Source organism: Balaenoptera acutorostrata, chromosome 19, assembly GCF_949987535.1.
Source record: "Balaenoptera acutorostrata chromosome 19, mBalAcu1.1, whole genome shotgun sequence".
Lineage (NCBI taxonomy): Eukaryota > Metazoa > Chordata > Mammalia > Artiodactyla > Balaenopteridae > Balaenoptera > Balaenoptera acutorostrata.
This window is the reverse complement of record NC_080082.1, coordinates 19,279,264-19,297,469: the sequence shown is the minus strand read 5'-3', so window position 1 is coordinate 19,297,469 and position 18,206 is coordinate 19,279,264. Positions and strand designations below refer to the sequence as shown.

The window sequence follows — 18,206 nt, the reverse complement described above, 5'->3', positions numbered from 1 at the left end:
GTACAAAAGTGAATACCTTGGTGTGTGCATATGTCAATGTCATTATTATAACTGCTAAACACAAATGTCTGAAGGGCTGTCATGTGGAAGGCACAGAAGTTCAGCTGTGTGTTCCCTCATGTTTTAAGGGGTAAATGAGATGATCCATATAAAGTGCCTAGCAAAGCAAGAAGTCAATATATACAACCTCTTATTATGAAATTATGTATTTATAACATTAATTATGAATAAGAATTATAATATTTATATTATTATAAATACAAGGGCAAAAATTCTTGATAAAACATGGTTCAGATGCGCCCATATGCACATCAGAGGCCACTAAAATGTACAGTCCCTTTGACTCAGTAATTCCACTTCTTGAAAGGACACCCAGAAAATAATCTTAAATATGGAAAACTCTTTATGTACAAAACGGTGACCTACACAAGCAAGAGAGAGGAAATAACCTGAACCTACCACCAAGGGAAGCCAGCCAAGGGGCTTGTGGCAAATGTGTCTGCGAGATAATACAGCCATTAACAATGTCCATAAAGCGAAGTTATATGAAATCACAGATATGAGTTATATGCAGGTCTCAGCAAATACTACATATGAACACACACAGGCACACAGATACATACATGTAAACAAATACACCCACGTGCTGAGCCCAGGCCCTGTCAACTGAGAGTATTAGTCCCTCCCCCACACAGCTGGGGCAGCTCCACCTCTCCCCTTGCCTGTCCCAGCAAGCCTGCTATGGGGACTGGCACCGTGCTGGCCCTCCAAGGAAGGGCTTCTCATAAGTTCTGGGGGCTGGGGACAAGATGTAGTAGTGCTGCTATTCCTGAGAAGGGTCTGGCCACCTAGCCCCTGCCTCAGCCCTCCCATGGGGCCTGCCTCAATATCAATCCCTAAAGAAAGGAAGGCTACACAGAGAACCCAGTGTGCACCCCACCCCCACCCGCTGGACTCTGGTACCCCGGTGTCTGCAGGGCAATGACCAGAGCTAGTAGAAGCCCAGCCCTTCTCTGCCCACCCCTGGGAGCCAAGCTAACAAACTAACCCACCTCCTGGCAGAGTGGGTACAGGTCATTGCCTCACTCAGGCCTGCAGCTGTCAGCTGGAAGAGAGAACCATATCTGGCCTCCCTTGGGATTCTCATCAAGACTGTCTCCCAGGAGAGGCTGGGAATTAATCAGCCAAGAGCCAGCTAGGTCCTAGGGAGGACCCTCTTCACACCACCACTGCCACAGATGCAAGGGACTTAGCTGGATCTGACCCTGAGAGGTGACCTTAGGCCAGAGTCATGGCATGACAGACACTCCCTATGATGGAAAAAAAAAAGTGCACAGAGGAAGATACCACAGGGTGTACTAGCACATCCTCTGCAAAATGACCTGGGGAAGGAAAACAGCCCTGCTGGTGATATTACATACAGGGCCTTCCGATCCAGTTGAGGGGGCAAAGGTTTAATTAGGAGCAGCTCTGGAGAACTGAACTAAGAGAGGAGCAGGAGAGCAGCAGGCAGAGTCATCCTGGGAGTGCTTTCCAGAAGGAATGCTACCCACTAAAGTTCACAAGAGCAGCTTGTAGCAGTACAGGGGCCTGCAGGAGAGTGAGGCCCCTGGGATGGGGCAGGGCTGGGTAAGGGTGGGAGCGGGGCACTCACTTCTGCAGCACCGCCTGCCACTCGCCAAGCCGGGCACTGATGGGGAAGCAGTGGACAGTGCCCTGGACCTTGGCACGCCACTCCCGCATGTAGTCCTCAATGTCAAACAGGAAGGGCTGCTGCCCAAAGTTGGCGTCCACAATCTCCCCAGGTGTCTGCAGGCCTACGGTGGGGTAGAGGTTGGCCTGAGGAGGAGAATGAAATGTCAGTTGGGCCCTGAGGGCAATGGGGCAGCAGGGCCTCGCCTCATCTCACCTCCAGCACAGAGGGGAAGGCGCTGGCTCCTGCAGGCCGTTGCTTTGGCTTTGAGAGAATTGCAGCATGGCTGGGGGAGGCAGGGCTAAGCCACATTCTGCCCACCTCCCTAGCAGAGACACTATTCCCCAAAGTTTGAGGGGAGAAAGCAAAAGAAAAGCAAGCCAGGCTCAACATGGAGTCTCTTGCCCTGCAACAGAGGCTGTAGTGTTCCCAAAGCCCAAGGCCCCCCTTTGGGACTCAGCCAGGGCACAGAGAGGCAGGCTGGGCTCCACAACCCTGCAGGTGTGCCCGTGAAGATCTGCTGCAGGGGTGGATGATGGCTCCTCTCAGAAAGATCCAGGACCAAGGATCCCTTTGCTACAAAAAAGGGGGGTATATAAGGGGGCAGGAAGGGATGCAGGGAGAGAGGAAAGGAGGGGAGGAAGAGGAAAGTATGGCCAAGTGACCAAGGGGGTTAGGCGGTATGGACCCCCTGACACTGGAAAAGGGTAAAGAAAGGCTGCTGCCCTTCCTGTCTGAGGCTCACTAAGAGGAGGATCTCCTGGCCAGTGAGGTTTGGGCATGTCCCTCTGGGTGTAGGGCTCCCCGCTTCCCATCTATCCCCTGCCTTGACCAGCTTTTGCCAGGTCGCTCCCTCACTCCATGCCTCCTATGGCTCCCACTGCTACAGCCCAGTGTCTCACCAGCCTCCTCCTCATTGTCCCCGGGTCCCCAGTCTTCTCTTCCACCTTCCATCCTCAGACCACGTATCATTCCTGACTACCACGTGCTGGTACTGCACACTGGGTTCAGCCTTTCTAGCACTTGGCACAGAGTGCCATCACATCCACGTCTGGGTGTTTCATGTCATACCTCCACCACTAGACTCTTCCCCACTCAGGGTCAGAATTCTCCTCCTGTGTCTGTTCTCTTTCTTTGCTTAGGACCACAGCCCCTCTCTGGGGACTCCAGGTTGGAGGGAAGGATTTTGATACATAGACAGAGGTTCTAACAGGATCCTGCATGGTGCAGTCTGGGCTTCAGAAGGCCCCTCAGATCACAGGGGCATTTCCTATTCCTAGAGCATCACAGGGGAGCCCAGGATCCCTAAGCAGCCCCCAGAGTCAGCAAACCTTTCCTCCTTCTAGACCCCAGCCAGGGCACACAGAGCCAGGCCAGGCTCCCAGCATTCTGGGTGGAGGCCCTGCATGTGACAAGGCCTGTGATGACTCATGACAAAGAAGGACTGGAGTGCAGGAGGTGGGATGAGCCCTGAACGAAGCCAGCAGGAAACCTCACCCTTTTCTAAGAGGAGAAAACCCCATAAATCTCACCTCTCTGGCCCAGGAGTACCCTGCACAGTAGCAGGTTCAGTCCCCTAGGCTTTCCTCAGGGATCTTTGATGGGTATGCACAGGGACCTGGCTCCCTAACAGTTCAGGAACAATTTTCTATATGAACAATTTTCTATACTTTGCACACAGGTCCACTGGTTATAAGCCACACAGAACTGGTTCAGACCAGCTGAGCCATGGAGCTACCTCATCTCTGCCCACACCGTCCCCCACCTCCTAGCTGCCTTTGGAAATGCCACAAATCTCTGTCACCTGCTAAGAGTCAGGGAGGAAGACCAGGCCTTGTTGCTGGAGAGAGAAGGCTGGCAGGTACCGCCTACTGGTACCTTCAAGCTGACAACACAGCACACATCCCTGGCTGGGGAGAGGGCAGGACTCCACACCCTGCACTTGCAGGTAACACCATGCCCTTTCCCAGTCGGCCCCCGGGGCCAGAGCAGGAGACCCAATAGTAGTACTTACCGGGAGGTCTGTGAAGGCTATACCTGTGGAGGGAAAGGAACAGTCATCAGGCCACCTGGTTTCCCATGTCTCTGTGGGCCCCGCGAGGGTCCGTCACAATGGCTGGGGGAGGAGCTGGTCACCACACCTCCCCTATGGTGAAGGACAAGCACTAGCCAGGGCTTGGTAGGTTTATTTTTTATTTTACTTTATTTTATTTATATTTTTAATAAATTTATTTATTTATTTATTTTTGGCTGCTTTGGGTCTTCGTTGCTGTGCGCGTGGGCTTTCTCTAGTTGCGGCGAGTGGGGGCTACTCTTTGTTGCGGTGCGCGGGCTTCTCATTGTGGTGGCTTCTCTTGTTGTGAGCTCTAGGCACGCAGGCTTCAGTAGTTGTGGCACACGGGCTCAGTAGTTGTGGCTTGTGAGCTCTAGAGCGCAGGCTCAGCAGTTGTGGCGCACGGGCTTAATTGCACCACCGCATGTGGGATCTTCCCGGATCAGGGCTCGAACCCATGTCCCCTGCATTGGCCAGCGGATTCTTAACCACCGCGTTACCAGGGAAGTCCTGCCTGGTAGGTTTACACCCTGGCCTTCCCTTTGCTGAGTCGCTTGGCCAGAAGTGAAGTCAGATATTTGGGTATTTGTCCACAGCATTTCTACCCTCTCAGGGAAAACCTGCTAGGAAGGACTAAACTCAAATGATCTACCGTGATGCCTCTCTAGGCCTGATTGTTCTCTTGATCCAACATGTATTTATGGAGACCTCCTGTGTATGCCAGGCCCTTTCCCATCCATTACCTCATCTGATCCTCATACCAACTATGGGTAGCAGGCTTTCTTACCCCCATTTTACAGATGTGGAAAGTAAGCCTCAGAGGTTAAATGATTTGCCAGCAGTCATAAAACCAGCAGAAACTAGTGGGACTGGACTCATTCCTAGTCTGATGCTCCAACATCATCTCTAAGCTGACAGAGCAGTGGAGACAGAGAAGGCGGCAGCTGCCCATCTTCAGCCCATACTTGCCCAGAGTCCCCAGAGATTCCGAGTTGACAAAGCCCAAGTTAACAGTGGCCTGTGTACCCTCTGAACCCTCCTGCCAAGAGAAGAGGCTGTGTTTCTAGGGACCTCAGTCCTGAATCAGAAGTGAGGGTAGAAGGGATAGGGACCCTAAATATAGGAAGAGCCCTGAGCAGGAGAGGGGCCTCAGCATATCTACCAGAGCATTCATATTTTGCAGATTGAGAAATGACTCAAGGCCCAAGGACACTCTCCCAAGGGCTCATAGCCTTCCCATTTTTAAAAATTCTTATATCTTCCAGAAGCTCCTAAGCTTTTGGCCTGAGAGGTTTTCAAACCACTGACTAGAGGTCCCTGTCTGCTCCCTCAACTCCACCCCAAAAAGAAACTGAAAGCCAGCAAGACTGAAGAACAGGTGAGGGTCTGATGATAGATCTCCCAGTAAACCTGGGGCCAGAATCCTGACAGCAGCCAAGTGAGCATCCCATGTTCTTCCTCTGTGCTGGGCACTGGAATCATGTCTTACAAGGAAGCATTTAATCCTCAGAACAACCCTGGAAGGTGTATACTGTCTCTGACACTAGTTTACATATGAAAAAACCAAGGCACAGAGAGACTGTTTACATTCTTTACTGGGCTATTTTGCTCCTCAGTGAAAGAAGTTCAGAAACCCATGACCTTCCTGCCTGAGGCAACTCCTGAGCCCCACAAGCAGAGTCAGCAGTCACAGAACTAGCAGGATGGAATCTGGAAGCCCCTCCATGTCCACCCACCAGGTCTGCATGGGAGCTGCCCCCATGAATCTCAGTGTGGCCAGGCAACTGCTGCTGTACTCCCAGGCTCATGAAGAGGCCCACAGAACCCTGGAAGAAAGCGGAGTCCAGGCTCCATCAATTATCTGCAGTGTGACCTTTGGCAAGCTACCCAACCTCTCTGAGCCCATCTGAAAAAAGGGGGTAACAATATACCCAACACCTCAAGAAGGAAGGAGAAACAGATTCTCTATGAAAGCTGCTTCATAAACTATGAGGTCTAGGTACAAGCTGGCTACAGTTGCGCCACAGGGCGAGACAACTGCCACATTTCTGCCCAGGGGATGACCTACCCGGGCTTGCCTAGCTCTACTCACGATGGCACTCAGGAAGGACAAGGCCTTGAGGTGCTTCCAGGAGGATGAGGAAAGAGGCTACTCCACCCCCTATTGCACTGAACAAGGGCAACACTGCTCCCTATAGCCCTGTAGGTCTCTGGGAGCCTCCACAAAGACACTGTGATGGCAAGATCTGAGATGGCCCAAGGGAAGATCTGAGAAGGTCCAGGCAAAGATCCAGGATGCAAATAGGACATTCAAACCTGCTGCTAAGAAGTACCCTGAGCCAAAAAGACATAGCTCAGGGGTCACTGAGGCTGAGGGTATAAAGAGCCTGTATAAAAATTACTCTGGGGACTTCCCCGGGTGTTCAGTGGTTAAGAATCCGCGCTTCAGGGCTTCCCTGGTGGCACAGTGGTTAACAGTCCGCCTGCCAATTCAGGAGACACGGGTTTGAGCCCTGGTCTGGGAGGATCCCACGTGCCGTGCAGCAACTAAGCCCAGGCGCCCTAGAGCCCGTGCTCTGCAACGGGGGAGGCCACCGCAATGAGAGGCCCATGCACCGCAGCGAAGAGTGGCCCCTGCTCGCCACAGCTAGAGAGGTCCCGCACGCAGCAACGAGGACCCAACGCAGCCAAAAATAAATAAATAAATAAATAAATTTATTTAAAAAAAAGAAAAAGAATCCGCGCTTCCACTGCAGGGGGTGCGGGTTCGATCCCTGGTGGGAAAGCCAAGATCCCACATGCTGTGCAATGCAGCCAAAAAAAAAATTACTCTGAAAGCTCATGGACCACTTGTGGGTGAGACGTCAGTCTCCAGTCTCCATTCATTCAGTGTTCATTTGTTCTCCCGTCAAGTATTTGCTGAGACCTCCCAGGAGCTAGGCCTTATGACAGGCAATAGGGAACCAGCTGTAAGCCTGGCCCTAAAAGTGCTGCAAACTCCAGCAAGAGAGATGGCGTGCAACTAGTAATTACACAGACAACTGACCAATGACACACAGGGTGAGTGTTGTGACAGAGGACAATGGAGCAAATAAAAGGAGCGGGGCAGCCAGAGGCAGGAAACATCACTCTGCTTCTCTAAAGAGAGAAATGTTCTGAGGTTAGAGAGCAATGATTGGCTCACTGATCCTGCGTGAGATTCTGAAGTGCATTATATTGATAAGCTGGCTTGTGAAAAGGAAACAAGGTCATTAGAAGATTCACCAAGTGGTCTATCACTTTCACTGACTTCCCATCAAATTTCGTGATCTAGAAAATGCAGAGGACAGGTCATATCCATTCTTTAGTAAGGTCTCAGTAGTATCCTTGTGAAAAAGACAGAAAAACACAAGATTCAATTAACAATGAAGTGATTCTTAAATGGCTGGTGTCTACCTGGACAAGCTGTAGGCTGAAGGGCTCAAATCCAGCCTTGTCCTCTTCCAATATTTTTATCAATATCTTGATGAAAACACAAATAAACATGTTTATCAAAATTTAGGTTAATACAATGCTGAAGAGGATACCAAATATTCGAGATAGAAAAAGCAAGACCAAAGAAGATCGTGACAGGCTAGAAAAACAGATAATATAGGCCTAAAGGAAGTTTTATTACAAGATGTGTGAGGTCTTCCATGGGGTCTATATAAACACGTACTAGGGGGGACTTCCCAGGTGGTGCAGTGGTTAAGAATCTGCCTGCCAATGCAGGGGACATGGGTTCGACCCCTGGTCCGGGAAGATCCCACATGCAGAGCAACTAAGCCCGTGCACCACAACTACTGAGCCTGCGTGCCTAGAGCCCGTGCTCCGCAATAAGAGAAGCCACCGCAACGAGAAGCCTGCGCACCACAATGAAGAGTAGCCCCCACTCACTGAAACTAGAGAAAGCCCACTCGAAGTAACGAAGACCCAACGCAGCCAAAAATAAATTAATTAATTAAAACAAAACAAAACAAAACAAAAAAAACATGTACTAGGGAGAGGAGTTTTTATTTTTCTATTTTTTTTGGTCGTGCCGCACGGCATGTGGGATCTTAGTTCCCCAACCAGGTATCAAACCCGTGCCCCCTGCAGTGGAAAGTGCGGAGTCTTAACCACTGGACTGCCTGGGAAGTCCTGGGAGATGAGTTTCTAAAAACAGTGAGGGGGCTTCCCTGGTTGCACAGTGGTTAAGAATCTGCCTGCCAATGCAGGGGACACAGGTTCAAGCCCTGGTCCGGGAAGATCACATATGCCGCGGAGCAACTAAGCCCGCGCACCACAACTACTGAGCCTGAGCTCTAGAGCCCACAAGCTACAACTACTGAGCCCACGTCCCACAACTACTGAGCCCACACACCACAACTACTGAAGCCCATGCGCCTAGAGCCCATGCTCCGCAGCAAGAGCAGCCACCGCAATGAGAAGCCTGCGCACCGCAAGAAAGAGTAGACCCCGCTCGCCACAACTAGAGAAAGCCCACGTGCAGCAACGAAGACCCAACGCGGCCTAAATAAATAAACAAATAAATAAAATAAAAACAGTGTGAGGGTCTGGGCTGACATTAAGGTGGCCATGAGCTCCTTAGAGACCTAGGGATCTGACTGACAAAGAGTTTAGAGCCCAGAGGCGGGAGGTGCAGGTGCAGAAGGGACAGCAGATATGCCCCAAATCTTATGTCCCACAGCAGGTGCCATGCTCTGAGCAAAGTGTGGACAAGCTGAAGAGATGTAAGGAGGGCAAGTATTCAGAGCAGACGGGCAGAACTGGGCCTGGCTCGGAGGGGCAAGTGAAACAGGGCTTGGGTAAGGACTGATAGCCCATAACAGTGGCCCCTGGGATTCTGACAGCAGAAAAGTTAAGAGGCAGGAAATAGCTGGAGTCAGAGAACAGAGTGGGGAATGAGGAGTCATCTTGAGACCTTGGCCTTGCCCTCCAGCAGCTAGCTCCTCACAGGCTGGATACCAGCAACTGCAGCTAGGTGGCCATGGATTTCAGGGGAGAGTTTCTCCGGATGTGCACCTGGGTCAGTTCTGCATCGTCTGTGCTATGCTCTTGGCTGCCCATTCTAGGCTGTGGCATCTGACTGCCCTGTTGAGGAATGCTGGCTCCTGCTCGCTCAGCCCCAGCCGCAAGTAAACCCCATTTCCACTCAGGTCCCCTGATTTTGCCCGGGCTCATCTCCTGGAGAAGCCACAGAGGGATGTGGGGAGTGGCAGCCACCTTTTGACTGCCCCGCAAACCAGGGGAAGTGAGCCTCCTACAAGTTGGGTTCAAAGTAAAATGCCCAACTCCCTTTCCTGGCAAGGCCTGTGGTCAACCTGGCTGATAGGGTTCTGCCAGATTAGAGACCTCTGCAAACCCAGGCAGGCCGGCCCAGTAGTTAGGTACCACCTCAGGGCCACTTTGGCCATGGGTTCCACTCACTCGAGGGCCAAATAGCAGTCAGCCCTACTAGCGCAAGGTGTCAGAATAGCCAAAGTTCCTCTCTCTCTTAGTTTCTAATCCTAAATTCCTAAATGTGTACAGGACTACTCTTCAAGGTATCCTCCAGAGTTCTCAAGACCTTCCAAGGGCTGCCGCTTCTCCTGGGTTTCTGATCCTAGTTGACAGCACAACTAATCCAGCCACTTTACCATGTTCCCTTCTTTCCAGTGCACCCCATCTATCACTAAGCCCCGCTGCGGCACCCCTAGGCCTTTGCAGGCCTGTTCTCCACTGCCTGCACCCATCACCACAGCCACGGCTCATGCCACCTGCCTCTTCCTCAGCCCTTACTCCAATCAGTCCCTCCTTCTCAGTTTAACCAAAGGGACTTTTTCAATATAACTCTGTCCAGGTTGCTGTCTATTAACCACAAACAGGCCAGAAGAGACCTGACCCCATCTGACTCCAGCCTGTTTACCTCCTGTACTAGAGCAGCCCTCACTGTTGCTCCATAGCAACCAGTGCCCTGCAGAAGGGCCAGAGAAAGTCTGGGCCCAGGCGACAGGCATACAAATCACTACCACTGTCAAGTAGGTACTAGGGCCCCTCAAACTTCTCATTGACCCTAAACCTCGCTCCAACGAGTGTCACACAGGCCAGGAGCATGACCACGACATTGCTGCTCTCTCAGCACTGACCCAGGCTCAATAAATGCTGCTGAATGGATGGATTAACAAAGGGACCACTTCTATACCCTCCGTTCCCCTTGCAGGGCTCTGATGCTAGGAAATGGCTGCAGTTGCCCTGAGCTCAGCAGAGGATCTACAACACTGCTTTGGCTTCAAAGCCTCTCACCAACCAAAGTGGCTCCACAGGGCAGACCCTCCAAGGTCCCCTATGTACCCACCAAGGCTGTGGCCATTCTTGGTGTAGAAGCAAGTGCCATTGATGAGGTTGACGCAGCAGCCAATCACGTCTCCTGTAGTGAATGTGGGACCATAGGGCTGGCCAGTCCCCGAGGAACAGAAGGAATGCCCATCATCACCATGGTAACCATAGGAATGTTTATCCCAACCTGTGGGGGAAAAGAGAGCAAGAGCTGAGGTGAGGTACTTGAGAGAAAAACAAGACAGTCACAGAAGCCCACCCAGGTCTGAGCTCCTCTCCCTAGCCTGCTACCACCTCACCAGCACTCCTGGCCTCTCACAGAGCCAGCTGTGGGCAGGGTCTGGCTATGCTAAATGAGCAGTGAGTTCAGCAAGTCACTGCCCTGAGGAGTTGAGGCAGCCCTACTGAAGAAGGAGCCCAAGCTGTGGTTGATAGGAACCAAAACCATGAGTGCCCTGGAAGGGACTTATCAGAGGGCCATGAAACAAGGAGGTAGTTGGGGAAAGCCTCATGAAGGAGAAGAGGCTTGAACTGAACTCTGAGGTGTATCATGGTTGTTGTTTTTCTTTTTTTAATTTATTTATCTTATTTATTTATTTCTGGCTGCACTGGGTCTTCGTTGCTGCGTGCGGGCTTTCTCTCGTTGCGGCGAGCGGGGGCTACTCTACATTGAGCTGCGCAGGCTTCTCATTGCGGTGGCTTCTCTTGTTGAGGAGCAACGGGTTCTCGGCGCAGGGACTTCAGTAGTTGGGGTGTGCGGGTTCAGCAGTTGTGGCTCGTGGGCTCTAGAGCGCAGGCTCAGTAGTGGTGGCGCACGGGCTTAGCTGCTCTGTGGTATGTGGGATCTTCCTGGACCAGGGATCGAACCCGTGTCCCCTGCATTGGTAGGTGGATTCTTAACCACTGCACCACCAGGGAAGCCCCTGATGGCTTCTCTTTGTTGTGGAGCACGGGCTCTAGGTGTGCAGGCTTCAGTAGTTGTGGCACGCAGGCTCAGTAGTTGCGGCTCATGGGCTCTAGAGCGCAGGCTCAGTAGTTGTGGCACACGGGCTTAGTTGCTCCACAGCATGTGGGATCTTCCCAGACCAGGGCTCGAACCCATGTCCCCTGCACTGGCAGGCGGATTCCTAATCACTGTGCCACCAGGGAAGTCCCATGGTTGTTGTTCTTTTAATGTTTTTTTTTTTTAATTTTTTTTTTTTTATAGCTACTTTATTTATTTATTTATTTATTTTTGGCTGTGTTGGGTCTTCGGTTCGTGCGAGGGCTTTCTCTGGTTACGGCAAGTGGGGGCCACTCTTCAGCGCGGTGCGGGGACCGCTCTTCATTGCGGTGCGCGGGCCTCTCACTATCGCGGCCCCTCCCGTTGCGGGGCACAGGCTCCAGACGCGCAGGCTCAGCAGTTGTGGCTCACAGGCTTAGTTGCTCCGTGGCATGTGGGATCTTCCCAGACCAGGGCCCGAACCCGTGTCCCCTGCATTAGCAGGCAGATTCTCAACCACTGCGCCACCAGGGAAGCCCCTTAATGTTTTTTTTAACTTAAGTATAATTTACATGTAATAAGAGTCTTCCTTTTTAATTGATAGTTCAACAAGTTTTAACAAATGTTACCACCACCACGATCAAGATATAGAACATTCCCATCACTCCAAAAAGTTTTCCCTCATGCCTGTTTGCAGTCAATTCCACTCCACGCACCCCCAAGTCTTTGGCAACACTGGTCTGATTTGTCCCTATGGTTCTGCCTTTTACAGAATGTCATATAAATGGAATCACAGAATATGGAGTTTCTTGTGTCTGGCATCTTTCACTTAGCATAACGCGTTTGAGACTCATCCACATTGTTAGGTGTACCAGTATTTTGCTTCTTTTATTGCTGAGTAGTACTCCATTGTATGGACATACCACAGTTTGTCCGTTCCCTAGCTGATGACATATAGTTGTTTCTAATTTTTTGCTATTATGAATAAAGCCAATAAATATTTGTATATAGGTCTTTGTGCAGACATATGTTTTCATTTCTCTTAAGTAAATACTAAGAAGTGGTACTGCCAGGTCACAAGATAAGTATATCTTTTACTTGATAACAAACTGCCAAACTGTTTTCCAAAGTAGCTGTACTGTTTTGCATTCCCACCAGCAATGTATGAGTTCACAATCTCACCAGCACTTGTTACTGTCAGTTGTTCTGGTTTTCTCTTCTTCTCTTAGACACTTTAGTAGGTATGTAGGGGCTTTAATTTGCATTTCCCCAATGTCCAAAGATGTTGAGCATCTTTTCATGTACTTATTTACCATCAGTTTATTTGAAAATTATTGAATTGTCTATTCAAATTTTTAACCCATTTAAAATAAAAATCGGGTTGTATATCTTACTGAGTTATAAGGTTATAGATATATTTTGGATACAAAATGTGTTTTACAAATATTTTCTCCCAGTCCGTGGCTTGTCTTTTTCATTTTCTGAACAGTATCTCTCAAAGGCCTGCTGGGATTTTTTTTTCTTTATCATTTTTTTAATTATTTTTTTTTATTGGTGTATAGTTGATTTCTTGCTGGGATTTTGATTGGGATTGTGTTGAATCTACAGATCAATTTGGAGAGAATAGATAGCTTAATAATATTGATTATTCAAATCCATGAACATGGTATACCTCTCCATTTATTTAGGTCTTTAATTTCTCTCAACAGATTTTTAACAAATTTATTTCTAAGTATTTCACTTTCAATATTATTATATATATATATATTTAATAACAACACTGAACTTTTAAAAATTTATTTATTTTATTTATGTATTTTTGGCTGTGTTGGGTCTTCATTGCTGCATGCAGCTAGTTGTGGAGAGCGGGGCTACTCTTTGTTGCTGTGTGTGGGCTTCTCATTGCAGTGGCTTCTCTTGCTGCAGAGCACGGGCTCTAGGTGAACAGGCTTCAGTAGTTGTGGCATGTGGGCTCAGTAGTTGTGGCTCACAGGCTTAGTTGCTCCGTGGCATGTGGGATCTTCCCGGACCAGGACTCGAACCCATGTCCCCTGCATTGGCAGACGGATTCTCAACCACTGCACCACCAGGGAAGCCCTTATTATATTATTTAAAATTTTATTTTCTAATTGTTTCTTGGTATTATATCAAAATATAATTGATTTTGGGGGTGGGAGGATGGGGTCAAGGTTTCTTTCTGGAGTGATAAAAATGTTCTAAAATTAGATTATGGGGCTAAAATTAGATTATGCTCTGTGCTGCGGAGCAACTAGGCCTGTGCACCACAACTACTGAGCCTGCGCTCTAGAGCCCGTGAGCCACAACCACTGAGCCTGTGCCACAACTACTGAAGCCCACGTGCCTGGAGCCTGTGCTCCGCAACAAGAGAAGCCACTGCAGTGAGAAGCCCACGCACCACAACGAGGAGTGGCCCCCACTTGCCGCAACTGAGGAGGGCTGCGCACAGCAACAGAGAACAAAAGCAGCCAAAATAAATAAATAAGTAAATAAAATAAATTTATTTAAAAAAAAAAAGAGTACAGAAAGTGGGGCATCCTTGAGGGTCAAAGAATAGGTTCTATTTTTTAAAAATAAATAAATAAAATTAGATTATGATAATGGTTGCACACCTCTGTAAACATGTTAAAAACCACTGAACTGTACACTTTAAAAGAGTAGATTTTATGGTATGTAAATTTTATCTCAATAAAGCTATTAAACACACACGTATTTGAGTTTTTATATATTCATCTGGTATCCTGCATCCTTGTCAAACTCACCAATTAGTTCTGGTAGCTTTTGTGAAGATTACAGTGCCCACTGGGAAAGGGTTCCTAAGCAAGAAGCCCCACTTCCCACATACAAAGAACATATGTGCAATTCAGAGAAAGCCAGAAGCACCAGACTTCAGGCCAGAGGCCTGAGTTCTCGGCATGGAGTCTCCCAAGATGGGCTATTCTGCTACAGTGCCCTGCAGCTGCTAGAAACCCAAACTTCTGCTCCAGTGGCCTGGGATGCCAGGGATGGCGGTGGGGCTCTCTCAATGCTGCTTGACCAGCACAGCCTTCGCTAAAGCCAAGTCCACTGCTTACCACCTCCTGAGGCCATGTGGCTGTGGGGGAAGACTGTCCAACAAAGCCACTGCCCATTCTAGCCGGCCCCAAAGAATCCTTGTAGACAGACTGCTTGCTGTTCCTATGGTTCCTCTCAGAACTATGTCCACAGCTGCTGACAGATGCTCACTGGCTCCTCCCTTTGGCCAGTGCGTCAGGGTTTGCCAATGCTTGCCCCTTGAAGATTTCCGTAACATTCTTTGGTCCTCCCCTAGCATACTGCTCACATCCTTGATCAATTCCGGTTCCTGCTGAGCCTCTCCAATCACCAGTCACTGTTCCTGGGACTGTCCCTGTCTCACTCACCGCTTCCTAACCCTTCCCCCAACCCCCACCATCAGAAGCCTGAGAGGTGACACAGGTGTGTGCATATACATGTGTGTTTGTGTGTAGTGACTAGTTCCAGCCCACTTCTTTCTCACACAAGGATGATCCTGTGTGACAGACCTTTTATGCAGATTTTACTGTCTAGAAGGTAGAAGACACACACTGGAAGGTTTTCTTTTTTTTTTTTTTTTTTTAGCTTTCTCCAATTGAAGCAGTAGGTACTTTTTTTTTTTTTGAAGCAGTAGGTACTCTTAAAAAACTAATACAAATGTGGCCATTTGATTTATTAAAGCTAGAGAAATCTTCCGGAAGAACTGTTTCCAACTTGGTCAGTGACTCAAGGATATCTGGGAGCTATTTTTGTCTCAGTGTATGAGAGCTGCTCAATAATGATCACCAAAACAACAGATGCTTACATTTTCAAAGACCTAAAATAAAAATTAAAGTATTTTTGAATACTTTTCTTCAAAAATAAACTATACAATTATTTTGACAAACCTACCATAGAATTTTTGGATTTTTAACTCAAGCTACTCAAGCTATAAATATGGATTTAAAATTTAAAAAAACTAAGGAACTCAATAAAAAACCAAAATATTTATCTAGAGTCAATTCAGGATTCACCATCACCTCAGTTTGGCTGAAAAATAGATACATTTTCCTGTTTTGTTTTGTTTTTCTTCAATTTCCAAATGATTTATCAATTATATAGATTTGCCCAGAGGAAGAAAATTCATAGTCCCTGTGACACACTGAATAAGGCCTCCCAAAGATGTCCAGGTCCTAATCTCTAGAACCTGTGAAATATGCTACCTTGCATGGTAATAAAGATTTTGCAGAAGTGATTAAGTCAAGGCTCTTGAAATGGGGAGATTATCCTGGATTATCTGGGGGCAGGGAGGGTAGGATAATGCAATTACAGGGCTACTTGTAAGAGAGAGGCAGAAGAGTCAAGTCAGAAAAGGTGATGTGATGGTGGAAGCAGAGAAAGAATGGAAGATGCTATTACACTGCTGGCTTTGAAGATGGACGATGGGGGCCATAAATCAAGGAATGTAGGTGGACTATAGAAGCTAAAAAGGGCAAGGAAATGGATTCTCCCCAAGAGCCTCCAGAAAGACTACTACCCTGCTGACACCTTGATTTTAGGACTTCTGTCCTCCAGAACTGTAAAATGATTACTTTAAGCCACTACTATTGTTACAGCAGCAATAGGAAACTAATACAGTCCACTATGGCTATAGAAGAAGTTTCTGAGCATCTGGAATGATCAGTGCAGAGACGCAACACCTCAGCTACTTGTCTCTTGCTCGTCAAAGTGCTATGAAGTTAAAAGCTTTTCAAAGAAAATCACAGAGCTGTAATGTATCTTCAATTGAAGCTATCATTTCATAGCCAATATTTTTTCCAAACACAATTAAGAGCCTGTGTGTGTGTATAAGGTGTATATGTATGTGTTTGAAAGGTAGCTTAGGTTAAAAACAGAATGTTAGGGCTTCCCTGGTGGCGCAGTGGTTGAGAATCTGCCTGCCAATGCAGGGGACACGGGTTCGAGCCCTGGCCTGGGAAGATCCCACATGCCACGGAGCAACTAGGCCCGTGAGCCACAATTACTGAGCCTGCGCGTCTGGAGCCTGTGCTCCGCAACAAGAGAGGCCGTGATAATGAGAGGCCCGCGCACCGTGATGAAGAGTGGCCCCCACTTGCCACAACCAGAGAAAGCCCTCGCACAGAAACAAAGACCCAACACAGCCATAAATAAATAAATAAATAAATATTTAAAAAAAAAAGACTTATCTTTAAAAAACAAAAAAACAAAAAAACAAAAAAAAACCCAGAATGTTATTATACAGCTCATTTAGTAACAGTGGCTGCAGCAGCAGCAGCAGCAGCTTGGTTTAAGACCTCTGTGCTGGACTTCCCTGGTGGCACAGTGGTTAAGAATCCGCCTGCCAATGCAGGGGACATGGGTTCGAGCCCTGGTCCGGGAAGATCCCACATGCCGTGGAGCAGCTGAGCCTGTGCACTACCACAATGAGAAGCCCGCCTGTAGCAACGAAGACCCAATGCAGACAAAAATAAGTAAATAAAATGAATAAATTTAAAAAAAAAAGACCTCTGTGCTACTTTCCCATCCTCTAGAAAGAACATGCATCATCCAACTGTTATCAATTAGTTAATAAAGGCCTACTCCATGGAGTTGACAAAGTGAGGGTGATGGGTGGTGTGAAAGGAGAAGAGAAGACATTAATATATAAGTAAACCAATAAGCAAACAAGAAAACACCTGGCAGAGGAAATGTGCTCTGAAGAAAACAAAGCCAGATGATAGGCTGGAAGTGGGACTGGGGATGAGGACTGACCAGGATGGAGTAGTCAAGTTAGTTCTCGCTGAGGGCTGACCCCTGAGCAGAGGTCTGCTTGATGAGAGAATCAGAAGGAAGAACTTTTGGGGTAAAGGGAATGAGCTCAGCATGTCTGAGAAACAGAGCCAGTGGGGCTGGAGCTGAGTGAGACTTAGGAAAGACTGGGAGCAGAGGTGACAGGGTTTGCTGGATGTGGGCACTGATAGTATGAGGGGAAGTAAGGATGAGTCCCAGGTTTTTGTCCGGGCAAATGGGTGGATGGTGGTACCATTTACTAAGAGACAGGGAAGATGGGCAGAAGGAAGAGATCTTTAGGACACGTTAAGTTTGAGACGTCTTATTAGACATCTAAGCAGTTGGGTGGCAATATGAGGCAGGTGAGATGACTGTGGCTCATCCCAGATGTGACAGGGCTGCCATGGGAACACTCACTAAACAAACAGTGGTGTGGACAGAAAACTTAAAATGAAGTCACTGGAGGATTTTCCTATGTGTTGTCCTCATACAATGGCTTTCTGTTTTTCCTCGGTAGAAAAATTCAGGCTAGTCAAGGACTAGAAAGGGCAGAACAAACACAAGAGAAAGGCACCCGAAGCCCAAAATAGATGAGGACATGTTAAAGGGCACAAAGTTACTCTAAGTGGATTCAGTTACCCCGCCCTCAATGAACCTTCTCCCCAGGGCTTGAGAAGCTGTATAGCAGACAGAAGCTGGTACTACCACAGCCATTCTTGAGGAATCGGGCAGACAGAAGAAAAACTACAAGGCCAAGGCCTAACTGCTGTTGCACATTCTGCAGTGAGTCTGTTTCTTGTTGTCAGTCTCAGGCTAAGGAGGGGGGTTTGACCTCTGTTAGAAAGAAACACTGTAGTCCTGGGTGCCAGGGTAGCCAGTGTGACCTGAAGGGCCCCTGCAGTCTGGTCCTGGACATAGCACTGTCTCTCCAAGATGGTAGGCCCTGGGCAGTCACTCACCTCCTCAGACCTTGGTTCCCTTCTCTACAAAATGAAAGGGGAGCAATCAGACATCATTGTCAAAGGGCCCTAGGTGTCTACTTGTAAGAAACACTCCAAGACTCCAAACCAATCAGTAAGTATGGTAATCCCCATCTGAGGGCTGAGGAAGCTGAGGCACTGAGAGGCTCCACAAAGGCCTGTGGTCCTGCAGATTACAATCTCAGAAGCTTGGGTCTCCTATCTTCTTTTTTTTTTTTGGCCAGGCCACGCGGCTTGTGGGATCTTTAGTTCCCCGACCGGGGATGAAACCCGCATCCCCTGCAGTGGAAGCGCAGAGTCTTAACCACTGGACTGCCAGGGAAGTCGCCGGGTCTCCTATCT

General features: G+C 48.4%; 1 protein-coding gene across 2 annotated transcripts in view; it reads right to left on the bottom strand.

Moving 5' to 3' along the window:
- RANBP10 (RAN binding protein 10) overlaps positions 1–18,206 on the bottom strand; it is a 68,858-nt gene that overhangs the window by 8,992 nt on the left and 41,660 nt on the right. Inside the window, exons 4-6 of one of the 2 annotated variants that reach the window (XM_007198139.3) lie at positions 10,102–10,269; positions 3,708–3,730; positions 1,655–1,839 (exon numbers count right to left, since the gene is read on the bottom strand). In XM_007198139.3, coding sequence (XP_007198201.1) covers positions 1,655–1,839; positions 3,708–3,730; positions 10,102–10,269 — 376 coding nt within the window. The remainder of the gene's footprint in view (positions 1–1,654; positions 1,840–3,707; positions 3,731–10,101; positions 10,270–18,206) is intronic. The other variant, XM_057534398.1, reaches the window with a different exon arrangement.